The 16,950-nt window shown below is 45.2% G+C and overlaps 2 protein-coding genes across 2 annotated transcripts; one reads left to right on the forward strand and one right to left on the reverse strand.

The window, feature by feature from the left end:
- Positions 1 to 3,906, reverse strand: NDUFA1 (NADH:ubiquinone oxidoreductase subunit A1). Its single transcript, XM_019421860.2, has 3 exons — positions 3,684 to 3,906; positions 2,626 to 2,715; positions 1 to 133 (listed from the first exon to the last, which is right to left on the reverse strand). The coding sequence occupies exons 1-3, from the start codon at positions 3,783 to 3,785 to the stop codon at positions 113 to 115; spliced, it is 213 nt and encodes a 70-aa protein (XP_019277405.2). The 5' UTR covers positions 3,786 to 3,906; the 3' UTR covers positions 1 to 112.
- Positions 3,907 to 3,975: 69 nt separating this feature from the next.
- On the forward strand, positions 3,976 to 5,187 carry RNF113A (ring finger protein 113A). The gene has a single exon (XM_019421859.2). It carries the CDS (start codon positions 4,099 to 4,101, stop codon positions 5,128 to 5,130), a length of 1,032 nt encoding a protein of 343 aa, XP_019277404.1. The 5' UTR covers positions 3,976 to 4,098; the 3' UTR covers positions 5,131 to 5,187.
- The last annotated feature ends 11,763 nt before the right edge of the window (positions 5,188 to 16,950 follow it).

The raw sequence follows: 16,950 nt of genomic DNA on the forward strand, positions 1-16,950 counted from the left end.
TGATTTTGCTTTTTTGTTTTTATTATGTACTACATTGATAGACTGCATAACCTTCTAGAAAGGGCAGATGAGCATAACTGAGTTAATCTTCATCGGTCAGGAAAAGGCTTCTTTAATCAATATTTTCCAAACCCTGAAAAACAGTATAAAAAGGAAAATGTGAGAATTCTGTTCCCACCAAAGATGTGCATGTACTGGCATACATCAGAGATCTTGAAGGTTTGGTTCCGGACCACGTCAGTAAAGTCAGTCAAATAAATTTTTTGGTTGCCCGGTGCATATAAAAATTATGTTCACACTATACTGTAGTCTCTTAACTGTGCAATAGCATTAGGTCTAAAAACACAGTGTACAAACCTTAATTTTAAAGTACTTTAGTGCTAAAAAATGTTTTCTTAAAAATAAAAAGTACTTTAGTGCTAAAAAATGCAACCATCACCTGACTTTTCAGTGAGTCGTAAGCACTGACCACAGATCACTGTAACAAATATATTCATAATAAGTTTGAAATATTTCAAAAATTACCAACAGGTGATACAGAGACACGAACTGAGCAGATGCTGTTGGAAAAATGGCGCTGACGGACTTGCTCGATGCAGGACCGCCCAACCCTTCAATTTGTAAAAAAGCACAGTACTGTATCGATAAGTGCAATAAAATGAGGTATGCCTGTACCCTTACTTCCAGTGTCCCCAAATGGCATTGTATTAAAGAAAGTACTTGCACATCCCTTATTTCTCTAACTGCAACAATAAAGTGAACTGAATTTTATAATCACTAAAGTAAAAAGAGCAAGCTATAAAGATGTCTAGTTTTCATTTTCTGACAGCAGCAAACATATCACTTTATATGAAAAGACCCCCCCCCCCAACCCACCCCATCAGAACTAAAGTCAAGCAACTATTTACCATCTGGATCCTTCAGAGAGAGGACAGTAAGGTAAAACCATTAAAAAAAAATAATAACAGCCAACGTGAGGAAAATACTGTCAACCTCATTCTACTTTTTTACACATGGACAAATGGAGACTGCTTAAAAGTCTCTTGCTTAAGTCAGTAAGAAAGTGGCAGAGCCAGAATTCAAGGTCAGGGACCCCCCACCTCCAGAACTCTTGCTCTGTAAGCAAGACACTGTTTATTCAGAAGACCCACTCTTTCTTACTTAGCTCACAACCAAAAACCTCAGAAACCATAGAGTAAAAGATTAATCAGCGATGACATTTCTTCCAAGTGTTAAAATAACACAGTCCAGGTATTTTGTTTACTATTGCGGGAAGAATCACCTTGCGAGAAATTAAAACTGCATGGCCCAGGGAGCCACCCTGTAGAAATTCTAATTAGGAATCTTCATTTTATCTCCCACGCCAACTGATCGTGATGGTTATTGGTCCGTGCTTTGAGAAATACCGCTTTAGTTGAGTAGAGATCGATCGTCACGTTCATTACATTAGATTCTCAAACAGCACTATACTGACAGGCTAGCTTGAGTCCTTAGAGTGTTATTTATAGTCACCGACCCTGTTTTCTCATCTATAAAATGAAACTCATATTAACCTAGGTTGACGGTGAAGAATAAACGAGCCAGGAGAGAATATTAAAAAGTAACTACAATTTTTTAAAAGAATAATGGGAGATGAACTCCTACAAGATGTAGGAATATACTATTAGGTTTATCAGATTAAAATGCTATTGCTTGGCCATTTTGTATCTACAAAAAACTGCAATTCCATAGGATTCAATCAAATTTAAAATTAGAGTAATTCTTTAACCTATGGCATTGGGGGCAGGAACTGGCAAACTAATGGAGTACGGAAAAGTGTATTTGTGAAACAGGACCATGTGTATATGGAAATTTAGTTTATTAGAATGGTATTTCAAATTAAAAAATGGACTGTTCAGGGCACCTGGGTGGCTCAGTCAGTTAAGCGTCTGACTTCAGCTCAGGTCATGATCTCACAGGTTTGTGAGTTCGAGCCCAGTATCTGGCTCTGTGCTGACAGCTCAGAGCCTGGAGCCTGTTTTGGATTCTGTGTCTCCCTCTCTCTCTCTGCCCCTCCCCTGCTCATGCTCTATCTCTCTGTCTCTCAAAAATAAATGTTAAAAAAAAAAAACGGACTGTTCTACAAATGGACAATTGTGACAACTGGCTATCCCTTGGAAAAAAGTACAGTTAAAATCTGATTTCACATTATACCCCCAAATGACCTGTAGATGGGTCAAAGCACTAAATGTAAATATATATACATATATATATTTTTTTTTGGAGGAATTTTTAAAATATATAAATAATCTTGGGTAGGAGAATCATTTGTGAGCCAAAATCCAGAATGACAAAATATGATAAACTGAACACCAAAATTCAAACCTATGTGATGAAAGACATCATAAAACGAAGAAGCCAGACTTGGGAAAAGATCTACCACATATGCAACAGACAAAAGATTAATAGTCATTACATGTAAATAACATATATGTGTAGGTGTGTGTATAAAAAGAACAAGCAAAGGGCACAGGCAGACAATCCACAGAATAAAAAACACAAAGGAAATTAGCACTGTAAGACATTTGGCAAAACATTACTAGAACCCATCTCAACGACACATGGCTAGCATCAGAGCTATCTTACCTTTGACACATAGTGACGATTAACTCCAGAGATGCGCCTGTCTCTTTGCATCAAACTCCATTGATACGGATAATAGGCAACCCTTTTTTCCTACAATTAAAAGAAAGCATTATTGCACAATGTTTATGAAAATGAATGACCCAAGAGAGGGCTATCGGAACTTATAAGTGACATTCTAGAAAAGGAATCATCACTGAAACAAAAACCAAATCGATATTAAGACCGGATCCTAGATAAAATCGGATCATTAAACTTCATAATTAAGATGGTAACCATGAGTTCTTACCCTTTATATTTTAACCAGCATCTGGTTTTTTTCCCCTTTCCCCCTTCCCCTCGCCCCGCCCCCACCCCCTGTTTTTTGTTTTTTGTTTTTTTTTTTAAAGACACCTGACTACTCGTTTCCTTTTGGGACCCTAATGAGAGGAAACAACAGCGGCAGATCACACGTGAAGAAAAGTCACAAAACCAGAAAGCAAACACACTTATACCCTGCACTCTAGAAATAACGTGAACGAGTAGAAGGAGAAGAAAATTACAACTCTGATGTGAAAAGCAGGATCTTGCGGTAAATACCTAGAGGCTTGGGGGGGGAAAGGTGGGGGATAAAAAAATGTCAGGGGAAAAACCTAACTACGGGTAGGGAGGTAAAAAACCGTGAAGCTACCAGGATGTGGATGCGAGAAACTAAAAAAAGCCAAAAAACAAAAAACCATCCAGCAAGAAAGATCAGAGATCCGAGGAAGCGGAGGCAAGACTAGACTGACGCCCAGGAGTTCGGACCTACCTTCTAATCTACCTTTCCAGCCCCCCCCCGAACCCACTCTGCCCTCTAGCCCACTCTTCGCACGACAACTAGCTGCTTCTTGCTAGAGGAGGATGTGGTTTCCGTCGGGTTTCGTTCCGCAAGCCTCCGCTTGCAGGCGACACTAAGAAAGGGGAGGGCCGCCCCTGGTGTTCCCCAGCCCAGAGAGGCTCCGCGCCCCAACGGCCTCCCGCGGCCCGTTTCGTAACGCCAGTCCGCGGAGTCAGCCGTCGCGCCGGAGAGGCCGCCTTACCTTGCCCCCGTTACAGAACCTGTGGATGTGCGCAGTGGCTATGCCGGGGATGACCAAGCACACGGCCATGACGCCGAGGCCGGGCAGAATCTCGAACCACATCGCGCCGCGGCTGCCAGGACCGAGCCCCTCCTTCCCGGCCCCCGAAAGGTGACCCGGCCTCGGACCCTTCCCGGTAGGCTCCGCGGCAAGCTGCGAGCGGGGCGGGGCCGCACACGCCTCCGGAGGAAACGACGGAGGCCGACGGGGCTCAGGGGTGGCGCGCGCTCGCCCCGTCGCCCCCTAGCGCTCCCGCAGTCGGCTTTGGGCCGCCCGGTTGGCTCCGACTGGCGGCCGGGCGCGCGACGTACGATGACGTGAAGAGGCCCCGCGCGGCCGAGCACGCCATAGCCGTTCCGGAGCTCGGGACTCTAAAATGGCAGAGCAACTTTCGCCGGGAAAGACCACGGACCAGGTGTGCACCTTCCTCTTCAAAAAGCCCGGTGCACGAAAAGGGGCTGCGGGCCGCAGAAAGCGCCCGGTCTGCGACAAGGAGTCCGGAGACAGCAGCGGCAGCAGCGACGAAGGCAACACAGTGGTTCGCCCGGAAAAGAAGCGGGCGATCCACAACCCGATGATACAGAAGACTCGTGGCAGTGGTAAACAGAAGGAGGCTTACGGCGACTTGAGCAGCGAGGAGGAGGCGACCGAGCCCGAGAGCCTTGGCGTGGTGTACAAGTCCACCCGCTCGGCCAAGCCCGTGGGACCAGAGGATATGGGCGCGACTGCGGTCTACGAGCTAGACACAGAGAAGGAGCGTGACGCGCAAGCCATCTTTGAGCGCAGCCAGAAGATCCAGGAGGAGCTGAGGGGCAAGGAAGATGACAAGATCTATCGGGGGATCAATAATTATCAGAAATACATGAAGCCCAAGGATACGTCTATGGGCAATGCTTCCTCCGGGATGGTGAGGAAGGGCCCCATCCGAGCTCCCGAGCATCTACGCGCCACCGTGCGCTGGGATTACCAGCCCGACATTTGCAAAGACTACAAGGAGACTGGCTTTTGCGGCTTCGGAGACAGCTGCAAGTTCCTCCATGACCGTTCAGATTACAAGCATGGGTGGCAGATCGAACGTGAGCTTGATGAGGGTCGCTATGGCGTCTATGAGGATGAAAACTATGAAGTGGGAAGCGATGATGAGGAAATACCATTCAAGTGTTTCATCTGTCGCCAGACCTTCCAGAATCCAGTTGTCACCAAGTGCAGGCATTATTTCTGTGAGAGCTGTGCGCTGCAGCATTTCCGCACCACCCCTCGCTGCTATGTCTGTGACCAGCAGACCAATGGCGTCTTCAATCCAGCGAAAGAATTGATTGCTAAGTTGGAGAAGCACCGAGCTGCGGAAGTGGGTGGTGCTTCCGATTTCCCAGAAGACCCCGATGAGAGTCCAAACCCCATCACTTAGTTTTCCTATTATTCTCATACCTCAAAATAAATACTTTTGTTGTTTTGGAAAGCGTAATGCGCCGTGTCCTTCCTTTCTAGGGAAAGTGAGTGGAAGAGGCGGGTGGTGAAGTAGGTTCCTGGATGGATGGCTTGTAAAAGCCTCGAGGTAGGTACAATCTGGATTTTTGCCTGGTATAAATGCTGCCTGGGTGTAACATAACTTTTCAGAACCCTTTGGCATGAATTCCGGGGAGGGGAGAAGTTGGAAAGAAGAGCGAGAAGTTGCTAGAACTAATCAAAGCTGTGATGAAAGCAAGAACTGAACCTATCGTGTCACGTTTCTGTATCACTTAGTAGTTTACAAAAGTACCTTCCGTGCATTATCTCTGTTGGGAGCCTGTACTGCTTCAAAACCTGCCCCAGTCAAGGTGTGTGTTTGGGGGGTGGGGGGTGAGTGGGAGGATCGGGTGGGCGAGCTGCTAGCTAGCAGCAGGGTGCGTGTCTGGGAAATGGTCCTTGCTCTCTTTAAAGCACCATAGGTGACCCTGCTTCCACGAACGATTGAAATGGCCTATGCTGTGCTGTCCAGTATGATAGCCGCTAGCTTCATGTGGCAGCTGAGGACCTGAAGTGTGGCAAGTTAGCCACTATACTGGACACTGCAGCGCTAGACCCAACTTGTAAACCAAGTTCGCAGGGCAGAAACCCAGCATTTTATAATCCATTGTCTGAAACCGTGTCCTCACAGACTGTAACGGAGCCGATCACGGTCATCTACGTACCTGTCTTCCCAACCAGTCTGTGAAGTCTTCAGGGACAAGCCCAGTGCTTGGCATGTAATAAACAATAAACCCAGAGACGCTTGAAAAGGGATACTGGGGCCAAAGCCTTGAATCCAGGCCAAGGAGCTTTGACCACATTCTGTAGGTAATGAGACAGCAGAGGTTTGGGGAAGGGAACACAATCAGACTTTTTTTTTCCCCAATGTTTATTTTTGAGAGGGAGAGAGAGAGCAAGTAGGGGAGGGGCAGAGAGAGAGGGAGACACGGAACCCAGAGCAGGCTCCGGGCTCCGAGCTGCCAGCACAGAGCCCCGATGTGGGGCTTGAACTCATGAACTGCGAGATCACGACCTGAGCCAAAGTCGGAACCTTAACCAGCTGAGCCACCCAGGTGCCCCCAGGCTTTTTGTTTTTCTTTTAATGTTACTGGGGCCACAGGCTGTTGGATAGATTGCAGGAAGATGGAAGACACGAGGCAGGGAGGCCACTTAGACCAAATGATGAATACATTTTTACTGATTAGTATTTGTGCTGATCCCAGGAAAGAGATGCAATAATTAATTGTGGGTTAGAGTTTTTAAATTCACATTCATTAATCCATTTAAATATATTCTTTGAGGGGCGCCTGGGTGGCTCAGCCAGTTGAGCGTCCGACTTCAGCTCAGGTCATGATCTCATGGTCCATGAGTTCGAGCCCCTCGTCAGGCTCTGTGCTGACAGCTCAGAGCCTGGAGCCTGCTTCAGATTCTGTGTCTCCCTCTCTCTCTGCCCCTCCCCTGCTCATGCTCTGTCTCAAAAATAAATAAAAACATTAAAATTTTTTAATAAAATAAAAAATTAAAAAAATATATATTCTTTGAGCGGCGACTGTGTGTCAGGCACTATGTTTGGCATAGGGGATATTAGCAAACAAGATAGACACAGCCCCTGTCTTCACGGAGCTGGACATCAAACAGTGGCAGGTGTGATAAGCAGGAGGGAAAAAGTGCACTGGGTCGATCTCTCAGGATTAACCCAATCCCAGCCTCGGAGTTCAGAAGCATCGTTTTACTTTCTACAAAGTGATACATTCTATAAGAGAATGGATAAAGTCCAGTGGGGATACGTCATAACCTATTGGGAAAGGGTTTAAGAAAGGATGGCCAGAGGAAACAGCACTCAAGGGATGAGACAAAGAAGCAGCCAAACAGGAAACAGGACGCTGTGGGGACACAGATGGAGAAATAGAAGCAAACACTGTCGGGGTGCCTGGGTGGCTCAGTCGTTTGGGCATCTGGCTTCAGCTCAGGTCATGATCTCACGGCCCATGGGTTCGAGCCCTGTGCTGACAGCTCAGAGCCTGGAGACTGCTTTAGATTCTCTGTGTCACTCTCTCTCTGCCCCTCCCCCGCTCAAGCTCTGTCTCTGTCTCTCTCAAAAATAAATAAACATTAAAAAAAAAACTAAAAAAAAAAAGCGAACACTGTCATGGAAGGCAAAGGAAGAGAGTGAAGTGTCGTGAAAGATACATGGTGATGAGGAGCAAAAGAATTATAAAAATGTTTCTTTCTTTTTTCTTTTTTTTTTTTTTACCCTTCCTGAGAATTGATATTCAGGAAGTTAAGCTGATGGAAAGGGTCCAGGAGAAAAAGATGAAAGAGAAAGAATGCTGCTGAAGACTAAGCTCTAGAACTGACCAGGGATGAGATTGAAGGCACAGATCAAGTTAGTCTGAAACGGAACCCTCTCGCACTGTTGCTGGGAATGCAAACCGGTGCAGCCACTCTGGAAAACAGTGTGGAGGGTCCTCAAAAAATTAAAAATAGATCTACCCTATGACCCAGCAATAGCACTGCTAGGAATTTACCCAAGGGATACAGGAGTGCTGACGCAGAGGGGCACGTGTACCCCAATGTTTATAGCAGCACTTTCAACAATAGCCGAATTATGGAAAGAGCCTAAATGTCCATCAACTGATGAATGGATAAAGAAATTGTGGTTTATATATACAATGGAATACTACTTGGCAATGAGAAAGAATGAAATATGGCCTTTTGTAGCAACGTGGATGGAACTGGAGAGTCTTATGCTAAGTGAAATAAGCCATACAGAGAAAGACAGATACCATATGTTTTCACTCTTACGTGGATCCTGAGAAACTTAACAGAAGACCATGGGGGAGGGGAAGGGGAAAAAAAGGGAGGGAGCCAAACCATAAGAGACTCTTAAAAACTGAGAACAATCTGAGGGTTGATGGGGGGTGGGAGGGAGGGGAGGGTGGGTGATGGGCATGGAGGAGGGCACCTGTTGGGATGAGCACTGCGTGTTGCATGGAAACCAAGTTGACAATAAATTATATTAAAAAAAAAGAAGTCTTTTTTTTAATGTTTATTTATTTTGAGAGAGAGGAAGACAGAGCATGTGAGTGGAGGACAGGCAGAGAGAGAGAGAGAGAGAGAGAGAGAGAGACAGAGACTCCAAGCAGGCTTACCGCTGTCAGCACAGAGCCTGAAGCAACGTGGGGCTCCATCCTGCCAACCGTTGAGATTGTGACCCGAGCAGAAATCAAGAGTTAGACGCTCAACTGACTGAGTCACCCAGGCTCCCTAAGAAGTTGGTCTTAAAGTGCTGAGAGAAAGAATAGGAGAAAGACATTTGTCTACTACTCCACATATTGTTTAATACCTGCCTCTGAATCTTAAGAATATACAAGATACATGCAAATGAGCATTAATCTTAGGATCCACAACATCCAGCATTTTCTTAAAAGGGACCGTAACCACAAAAGCACACGCATCAATAGTGTACTCAAAATATCTTTCATATTTACCAGTTTATGATTACATTTTAAAAGTCAGAACTAGTTTTTATCACCTTTAATTAAATGGTGCAACTTCATTTCATAGGTGGAAATTAAACATTTGTTCTTTCAAATATTTTTATTTATTTTTAATTTTAATTTTCATTTTTTTTAAATTTACATCCAAATTAGCATATAGTGCAACAATGATTTCAGGAGTAGATTCCTTAGTGCCCCTGACCCATTTAGCCCATCCCCCCCCACACCCCCTCCAGCAACCCTCAGTTTGTTCTCCATATTTAAGAGTCTCTTCTGTTTTGTCCCCCTCCCTGTTTTTATATTATTTTTGTTTCCCTTCCCTTATATTCATCTTTTTTGTCTCTTAAAGTCCTCATATGAGTGAAGTCATATGGTTGTTGTCTTTCTCTAATTTCACTTCGCATAATACCCTCCAGTTCCATCTACGTAGTTGCAAATGGCAAGGTTTCATTCTTTCTGATTGCTGAGTAATGCTCCATTGCATATTACATACCACATCTTCTTTATCCATTTATCCATCGATGGTCATTTGGGCTCTTTCCATACTTGGCTATTGTCGATAGTGCTGCTATAAACATGGGGGTGCATGTGCCCCTTCGAAACAGCACCCCTGTATCCCGTGGATAAATGCCTCGTAGTGCAATTGCTGGGTCATAGGGTAGTTCTAGTTTTAATTTTTTGAGGACCCTCCATACTGTTTTCCAGAGTGGCTGCACCAGTTTGCATTCCCACCAGCAGTGCAACAGCATCCCTCTTTCTCCGCATCCTCGCCAACACCTGTTGTTGCCTGAGTTGCTAATGTTAGCCATTCTGACAGGGGTGAGATGGTATCGCATTGTGGTTTTGATTTATATTTCCCTGATTCTGAGTAATGTGGAGCATGTTTCCATGTGTCGGTTGGCCATCTGGATGTCTTCTTTGGAGAAGTGTCTATTCATGTCTTTTGCTCATTTCTTCACAGGATTCTTTGTATTTTGGGTGTTGAGTTGGATAAATTCTTTATAGATTTTGGATACTAACCCTTTATCTGATATGTTGTTTGCAAATATCTTCTCCCATTAGGTCGGTTGCCTTTTAGTTTTGCTGATCGTGTTTTTTTTTTTTTTAACTTTTATTTATTTTTGAGGGAGAGACAGTGTGCACAGAGGGAGACAGAGAATCCGAAACAGGCTCCTTGCTATCAGCGCAAAGCCCGATGTGGGGCTCGAACCCACGAACTGTGAGATCATGACCAGAGCCAAAGTAGGACACTCAATCGACTGAGCCACCCAGGTGCCCCACAAATAGTTTTTTAAAGTATGTAGGGGGGAGGGGAAAGCAAGCATGTGAGCAGAGATAAGATTGCTCTAAAGAAGCTAACCTAGTCTGAGAGGTCAGAGGAGGCTGCCCTAGGAAATGACCCTCAAACTGAGACCTAAAAGGGGAGCGGGAGAGAGTATCCCAGGCAGAGGGATAAGTACACACTGAAGACCTGAAGTGAGTGACTGGCTTGGGCTAAGAATACAAAGCAGTCCAGCACGGCTGCAGGAAAGAGGTAATCAGGGGCCAAAGAGCAGACACCTTGCGAGGCACGTTAAGGACTCTGGACTTTATCTGAATGGCAAAGGGATGCCGTCAAAGGGTTTTAAAAAAGAAAGTGAAGGGGCACCTGGGTGGCTCAGTCAGCTGAGTGTCCGACTCTTGATTCCGGCTCAGGTCAGGATCTAGCTCATGGTCGTGGGATCCAGCCTCCATGTCTGGCTCCGAGCTGAGCATGGAACCTGCTTGGGATTCTCTCTCCCTCTCTCTCTGCGCGTCCCCCACTTGTATGCATGTGCACGTGCTCTCTCAAAATAAATAAACATAAAAAAAAGAAAGTGAGATGATCAGAGTTGAATTTTTTTGAGAGAGAGAGAGCATGAATGTGAGCAGGACAAAGTGAGAGAGATTTTTTTTTAACGTTTATTTTTGAGAGAGAAAGAGTGGAAATGGGGGAGAGCAGAGAGAAAGGGTGACAGAGGATCCCAAGCAGGTTCTGTGCTGACAGCAGAGAGCCTGATGTGGGGCTCGAACTCACGAACCGAACCGTGAGATCATTACCTGAGCTGAAGGCTTAACCAACTGAGCCACCCAGGCACCCCCCGATTTGAATTTTTAAAAAGAGAATTCTGCAGTGTGGAGAATGGATTCAAGGAACCAGACAGGAGACACGGAGACCACTTAGGAGGCTGGAGCACTAGTCCAGGTGACAGGATGGTGGACTGGACTAGACTGGAGGCTGTGGACATGCATTTAATAAGTAGTTTTTGAGCCTCCACTATATGCCAGGCATTGATTTAAGCAATAGAGACACAGCCATAACAAAAGTGCACAAGTCGGGGATGCGCCTCTTGATCTTGGGTTATGAGTTCGAGCCCCACGTTGCGTGTAGAGAATACTTTGAAAAAAAAAAAAAAGTGGCGCTCAGTCGGTTAAGCGTCTGACTCTTCATCTCGGCTCAGGTCATGATCTCACAGTTTATGAGATCGAGCCCCGTGTCCAGCTCTGCACTGGCAGTGCGGAGCCTGCTTGGGATTCTATTTCTCCCTCTCTCTGCCCGCCCCCCCCCCCCCACCGACTCTCTCTCAAAATAAATAAACTTAAAAAAAACTAAAAAAAAGAAAGATGCACATACAGAAAAGCACATAAAACACAACTTTGCAGAACAAGTAATTGCATAGGAACACCCGCATAACCACGACCCTGGTCAAGGAATACAAAACTGAGAACACTCAAGGAGCCTCAGTGCACCCTCTTCAGATTACACCCCTCCACCCGTAGAGGTTACACAGAGGTAACCCCCTGTGCTGACTTTTACGGCAATCGGTCCTTTGCTTTTTTCCGTCGACCCAGCCTTCCTCTTTAGCTATTTCTCTCTCCTTCCCTCTCGCCAAACCAAGAAAAACCGCACACTCAATGTCCTTCCTTTCTCATCTCCCATTTATTCTTTCTTTGTAACAGCTTTGGTGAGATACAGCTCATATCTCAGTACGAATATATTCATAGTCACCATTTAAAAGCATATGCTCCAGGGGCGCCTGGGTGGCTCAGTCGGTTAAGCGGCCGACTTCGGCTCAGGTCACGATCTCGCGGTCCGTGAGTTCGAGCCCCGCGTCGGGCTCTGTGCCGACAGCTCAGAGCCTGGAGCCTGTTTCAGATTCTGTGTCTCCCTCTCTCTGACCCTCCCCTGTTCATGCTCTGTCTCTCTCTGTCTCAAAAATAAATAAACGTTAAAAAAAAATTTTAAAGTATATACTCCAGTGGCTTTTAGCATATTCACAAGGTTGTGCAACCATCCCCACTAATTCAAGAACATTTTTGTAACATACAGAATTGTTGGATCACTATATTGTACACCTGAAACTAATTGAACACTGTACATTAATTCTACTAGAATTTTTTTAGGGGAACATTTTCAACACCCCAAAAAGAAACCCATAAACACCAGCGGTCGCTCTCCGCTATTCCCCCTCGTGCCCCACACCTCACTGGCAACCACTCAACTTTCTGTCTCTATACATTACCCCTTTCTGGACATTTCGTATCCATGGAATCATATAATATGTGGTATTGTGTTACTGCCTGCTTTCACTAAGCATGTTTTCAAAGTTGATCCATGCTGTAACACATATCAGTACTTTTCTCAATATGGCTGAATACTACTCCATTGTGTGGACATACTACATTTTGTGTATTCATTCATCAGTTGATGGACATTTGGGCTCTTTCCACATTTTGGCTATTACGAATAATGGTGCCATGAACATTCATTTTTGTGTGGACACAGGCTTCCATTTCTCTGGAGGAGATACCTAGGAGTGGAAATGCTAAATCATGTGGTAATTTTGTTTAAGCTTTTTTTTTTTTTTTTTTTTTTTAATTTTTTTTTAACGTTTATTTATTTTTGAGACAGAGAGAGACAGAGCATGAACAGGGGAGGGGCAGAGAGAGAGGGAGACACAGAATCGGAAGCAGGCTCCAGGCTCTGAGCCATCGGCCCAGAGCCCGACGCGGGGCTCGAACTCACGTACCGTGAGATCGTGACCTGAGCTGAAGTCGGACGCTTAACCGACTGAGCCACCCAGGCGCCCCTGTTTAAGCTTTTTTTTAATTGAAGTGAAATTCACATAAAATTAACCAGTTTACAGTGAACAATCCAGGAGCACCTGGGTGGCTCAGTCGGTTAAGTGTCCGACTTCGGCTCAGGTCATGATCTCGTGGTTTGTGAGTTCAAGCCCCATGTCGGGCTCTGTGCTGACAGCTAGGAGCCTGGAGCCTGCTTTGGATTCTGTGTCTCCCTCTCTCTCTGCCCCTCCCCCGCTTGCTCTCTCTCTCTCTCTCTCTCTCTCTCTTTCTCAAAAATGAATAAACATTAACATTTTTTTTTTAACTTAATCTGAAATAATTAAGATGGGGGGCGCCTGGATGACTCCGTCAGTTAAGCATCCGACTCTTGATTTTGACTCAGGTCATGATCTCACAGTTTGTGGGTTCGAGCCCAACATCTAGCTCTGCACTGGTGATGAATTTTTGGGGTGATTGGGGGGTTTGTGGGGTCCGGATCCAACGGCCAAGAAAGAATTCCTGAAGACGTCTTTGGTGTAAAAAGGTGATTTTGGGGCGCCTGGGTGGCGCAGTCGGTTAAGCGTCCGACTTCAGCCAGGTCACGATCTCGCGGTCTGTGAGTTCGAGCCCCGCGTCAGGCTCTGGGCTGATGGCTCGGAGCCTGGAGCCTGTTTCTGATTCTGTGTCTCCCTCTCTCTCTGCCCCTCCCCCGTTCATGCTCTGTCTCTCTCTGTCCCAAAAATAAATAAAAAACGTTGAAAAAAAAAATTTAAAAAAAAAAAAAGGTGATTTTGTTAAAGCACGGGGACAGGACCCATGGGCAGGCAGAGCGGCACTGTAAGTGTGCGTGTGGGGGGGGGGGGTTACTGGTTTATGGAGTGGGGGGAGAGGGAGTTTGCAAAGAGACTTTCACATGCTAAAGATTTACTGGAGGCCTAGCTATCGTCAAGCTAAAGTTGTCTTTCCCTCCAGCAAAGCACTCAACGTTAAGACATTTGGGAGTTCCTGGACTTCAGGCTATGATGGGACTGCCTTTTTCTGGTAAATTGGTGGAGGCTCTTATCAGTTTAACCATTTGTTTTTGTCCTTTCCTGTTTGGGGGTAGCCTGGAGTGTCCAAGGAATATCACACATGTCCCACCTGGGGGTGGGGGGGGGTGCTGTTAGCCTGCACTTTGTCCTCCGCTCGCCCCACGCTCCCTCGCGCCCTGAAACAAAAACATACACCTGAAAACTAAAAATACAACCCTAAATAGCCAATGAGTTCATGAGAAAATCTTCATGGAAATCATGAAAAAGTTAAACCTCAATGACAATAAAATACGTGTAAAAACATGTGACATGCGTCTAAAATGGAATCACGAAAACAGTGCATAGTGTTGAATGCGTTTTTTTTTAAATATGCCAAATTAATGCATAAAGAGTTCCATTTTTATTTTATTGATTGATTGATTGATTTTTAAGTAGGCTCCATGCCCAACGTGGGGCTTGAACTCACGACCCTGAGATCAAGAGTCACATGTTCTACAGGCTGAGCCAGCCCAGTGTCCCACGAGTTCCATTTATGAAGCTAAAAAAGGAGGAGGACAAACCTAAAAGGACAGTGGGGAAAAGTAATGGAGAAGAACAGGAGTTAAAAAAAAAAAAAAGCCAACACAGATCTCACTGGACTAAAATTGAAGTACAGGCGGGACTGAGTTCCTTACTGGAGGCTCTAGGAGAGAATCTAGTTGTTTGGTTTTTTTTTTTTTGTCATTTTCAGAGTTTTCTTTTAAGTTTATTTATTTTGAGAGAGAGTGAGAGTAAGCGGGGGAGGGGGAGAGAGAGAGGGAGAGAGAGAATCCCAAGCAGGCTCCCTGCCCCGACGCAGGGCTCAATCTCACAAACGGTGAGGTCATGACCTGAGCCAAGATCAAGAGTCAGATGCCTAACCGACTGAGCCACCCAGGTGCCCCATTTTCAGGGTGTTGAAGCTGCTGGGGGCTCATGGCCCCTTCCTCCATCTTCAGAGCCAGCAACATAGCATCTCTCTCTGACTCTGCTTCATCTACCTCTTTTTCACTCTCTCTTCTGCCTCCCCCTTCCACTTCGAAGACCCCTGTGATTATACTGGCCTGAATACTCCAAAATACTCTTCCTATGTTAATGTCAGGTAATTATCCGCCTTAATTCCCTTTGCCATAGAATTTGTGTTAAAAAACAAAAAAAATCAAGAGTCACACGCTCCACCAACTGAGCCAGCCAGGTGCCCCATACAATTATCTATTATCATTTTAATGTGATTTCAGAATGTTGTGGAAATGAAAACATGTTTATTCTGCCATGTTTCCAACCTGTTCTATGTGGCTTTAATTTTAAATTGAATCCGGGGCGCCTGGGTGGCTTGGTCGGTTAAGCGTCCGACTTCGGCTCAGGTCACGATCTCATGGTCCGTGAGTTCGAGCCCCGCGTCGGGCTCTGTGCTGACAGCTCAGAGCCTGGAGCCTGTTTCAGATTCTGTGTCTCCCTCTCTCTCTGCCCCTCCCCTGTTCATGCTCTGTCTCTCTCTGTCTCAAAAATAAATAAACGTTAAAAAAATTTTTTTTAAATTGAATCCATAGCTATATCTTTTTTTTCAATATTATTTATGTATACCTTTCATCATTTTAAATAGGTCAGTCTTCATAGAGGTATGCCTATTACATTAATTTCTTCCTAAGAACCAGCATTTGGTTTTATTGATCATTTCCAGTTTTTGTGTGTGTTTTTATTAAGTTTGTTTTGAGAGACAGAGAGAGAGAGAGAGAGCATGTGCGCACATGCAAGTAAGGGAGTGGCAAAGAGAGAGGGAGAGAATCCCAAGCAGGCTCTACACTGTCAGCACAATGCCCGATGCAGAGCTCAAACTCACCAACTGTGAGATCATGACCTGAGCCAAAATCAAGAGTCGCACACTTAACCGACTGAGCCACTCAGGTGCCCTGATATCCATGTTGGACTTTTAATTTACAGAACTGTAAGCCAATAAATGTGTGTTATTTTAACCCGCTAAATTCGTCGTAATTTGTTACAGCATCAATAGGAAACCAACACAGGGGTGCCTGGGTGGCTCAGTCAGTTAAGCATCCAACTTCAGCTCAGGTCATGATCTCATTGTTGGTGGGCTGGAGCCCTGTGTCGGGCTCTGTGCTGACAGCTCAGAGCCCGGAGCCTGCTTCGGATTCTGTGTCTCCCTCTCTTTCTGCTCCTCCCCCACTTGCTCTCTGTTTCTTTCTCTGTCTCAACAAGAAATAAACATTAATTTAAAAAATAGGAACTAATATAGTTGGTGTGGGGAAAGCTCAAGTGTTCAGTTTTGGATGTGTTCAGAGAATCTGAGCGTGTTAAAGATCTATGTAGAAGATACCAAATAGGCAGATGGATAAGAGTCTGGAATTCAGGGGAGAGGTATGGGATGCAGATAAACATTTGGAGTTGTCAGCGAAGAGCAAAAAGCCAAAAGAATGGATAAGGTTAACAAAGGAGCAAGTGTAGATAGAGAAGAGGTCTAAGGAGTGAGCCCTGGAACACCCAAGTCTGACAGCTGACATCCAGCCGGTGGTTTCAAGGTAGCGAGCACTCCAAAACACAGGCAGGCTCCAAGATGTAAATGCACAGCTAAGCAGTAGGTCAGAGGCAGATACTTAATACTCGGCTTGTAAGAACAGGCAGGTGCTGGAGACAGGAGTGAGTCACAGATCTCAAATACAGGGCAACAGTCTTGTCAAGAGGAAATAGGCATAGGCCTGGCAATAGAGGTTGAGAAAAACATAAGGACAGAGTCAGGGCAATATATTTTAGACGTTGGCAAAGATGGGACCTTGGCCCTGAACCAGCTTTCTGCCTTGGGCTTCTACTGCATCCTTAACTTGATTCCTGGCCCCTGTGGGTGTTTGTGTATCTTTCTAGCTTATCATTTTCCCTTCTCTCCCATTTCTCCTCCTTTTTCCTTAATTGCACATAACATACAAATAATATATTCAATTGATTCTGACTTTTTTTTCCACATTTTAACACCTCTGAAATCAGATGAATCGTGTCATAGTTTAATTGGCAGCATTTTTTTCCTTCTTGGTATATAAAATAATGATGGTCTTGGGGGTGCCTGGGCGGCTCAGTCGGTTAAGCATCCGACTTCAG

Source organism: Panthera pardus, unplaced genomic scaffold (assembly GCF_024362965.1).
Source record: "Panthera pardus isolate Hobbes unplaced genomic scaffold, ASM2436296v1 HiC_scaffold_27, whole genome shotgun sequence".
Lineage (NCBI taxonomy): Eukaryota > Metazoa > Chordata > Mammalia > Carnivora > Felidae > Panthera > Panthera pardus.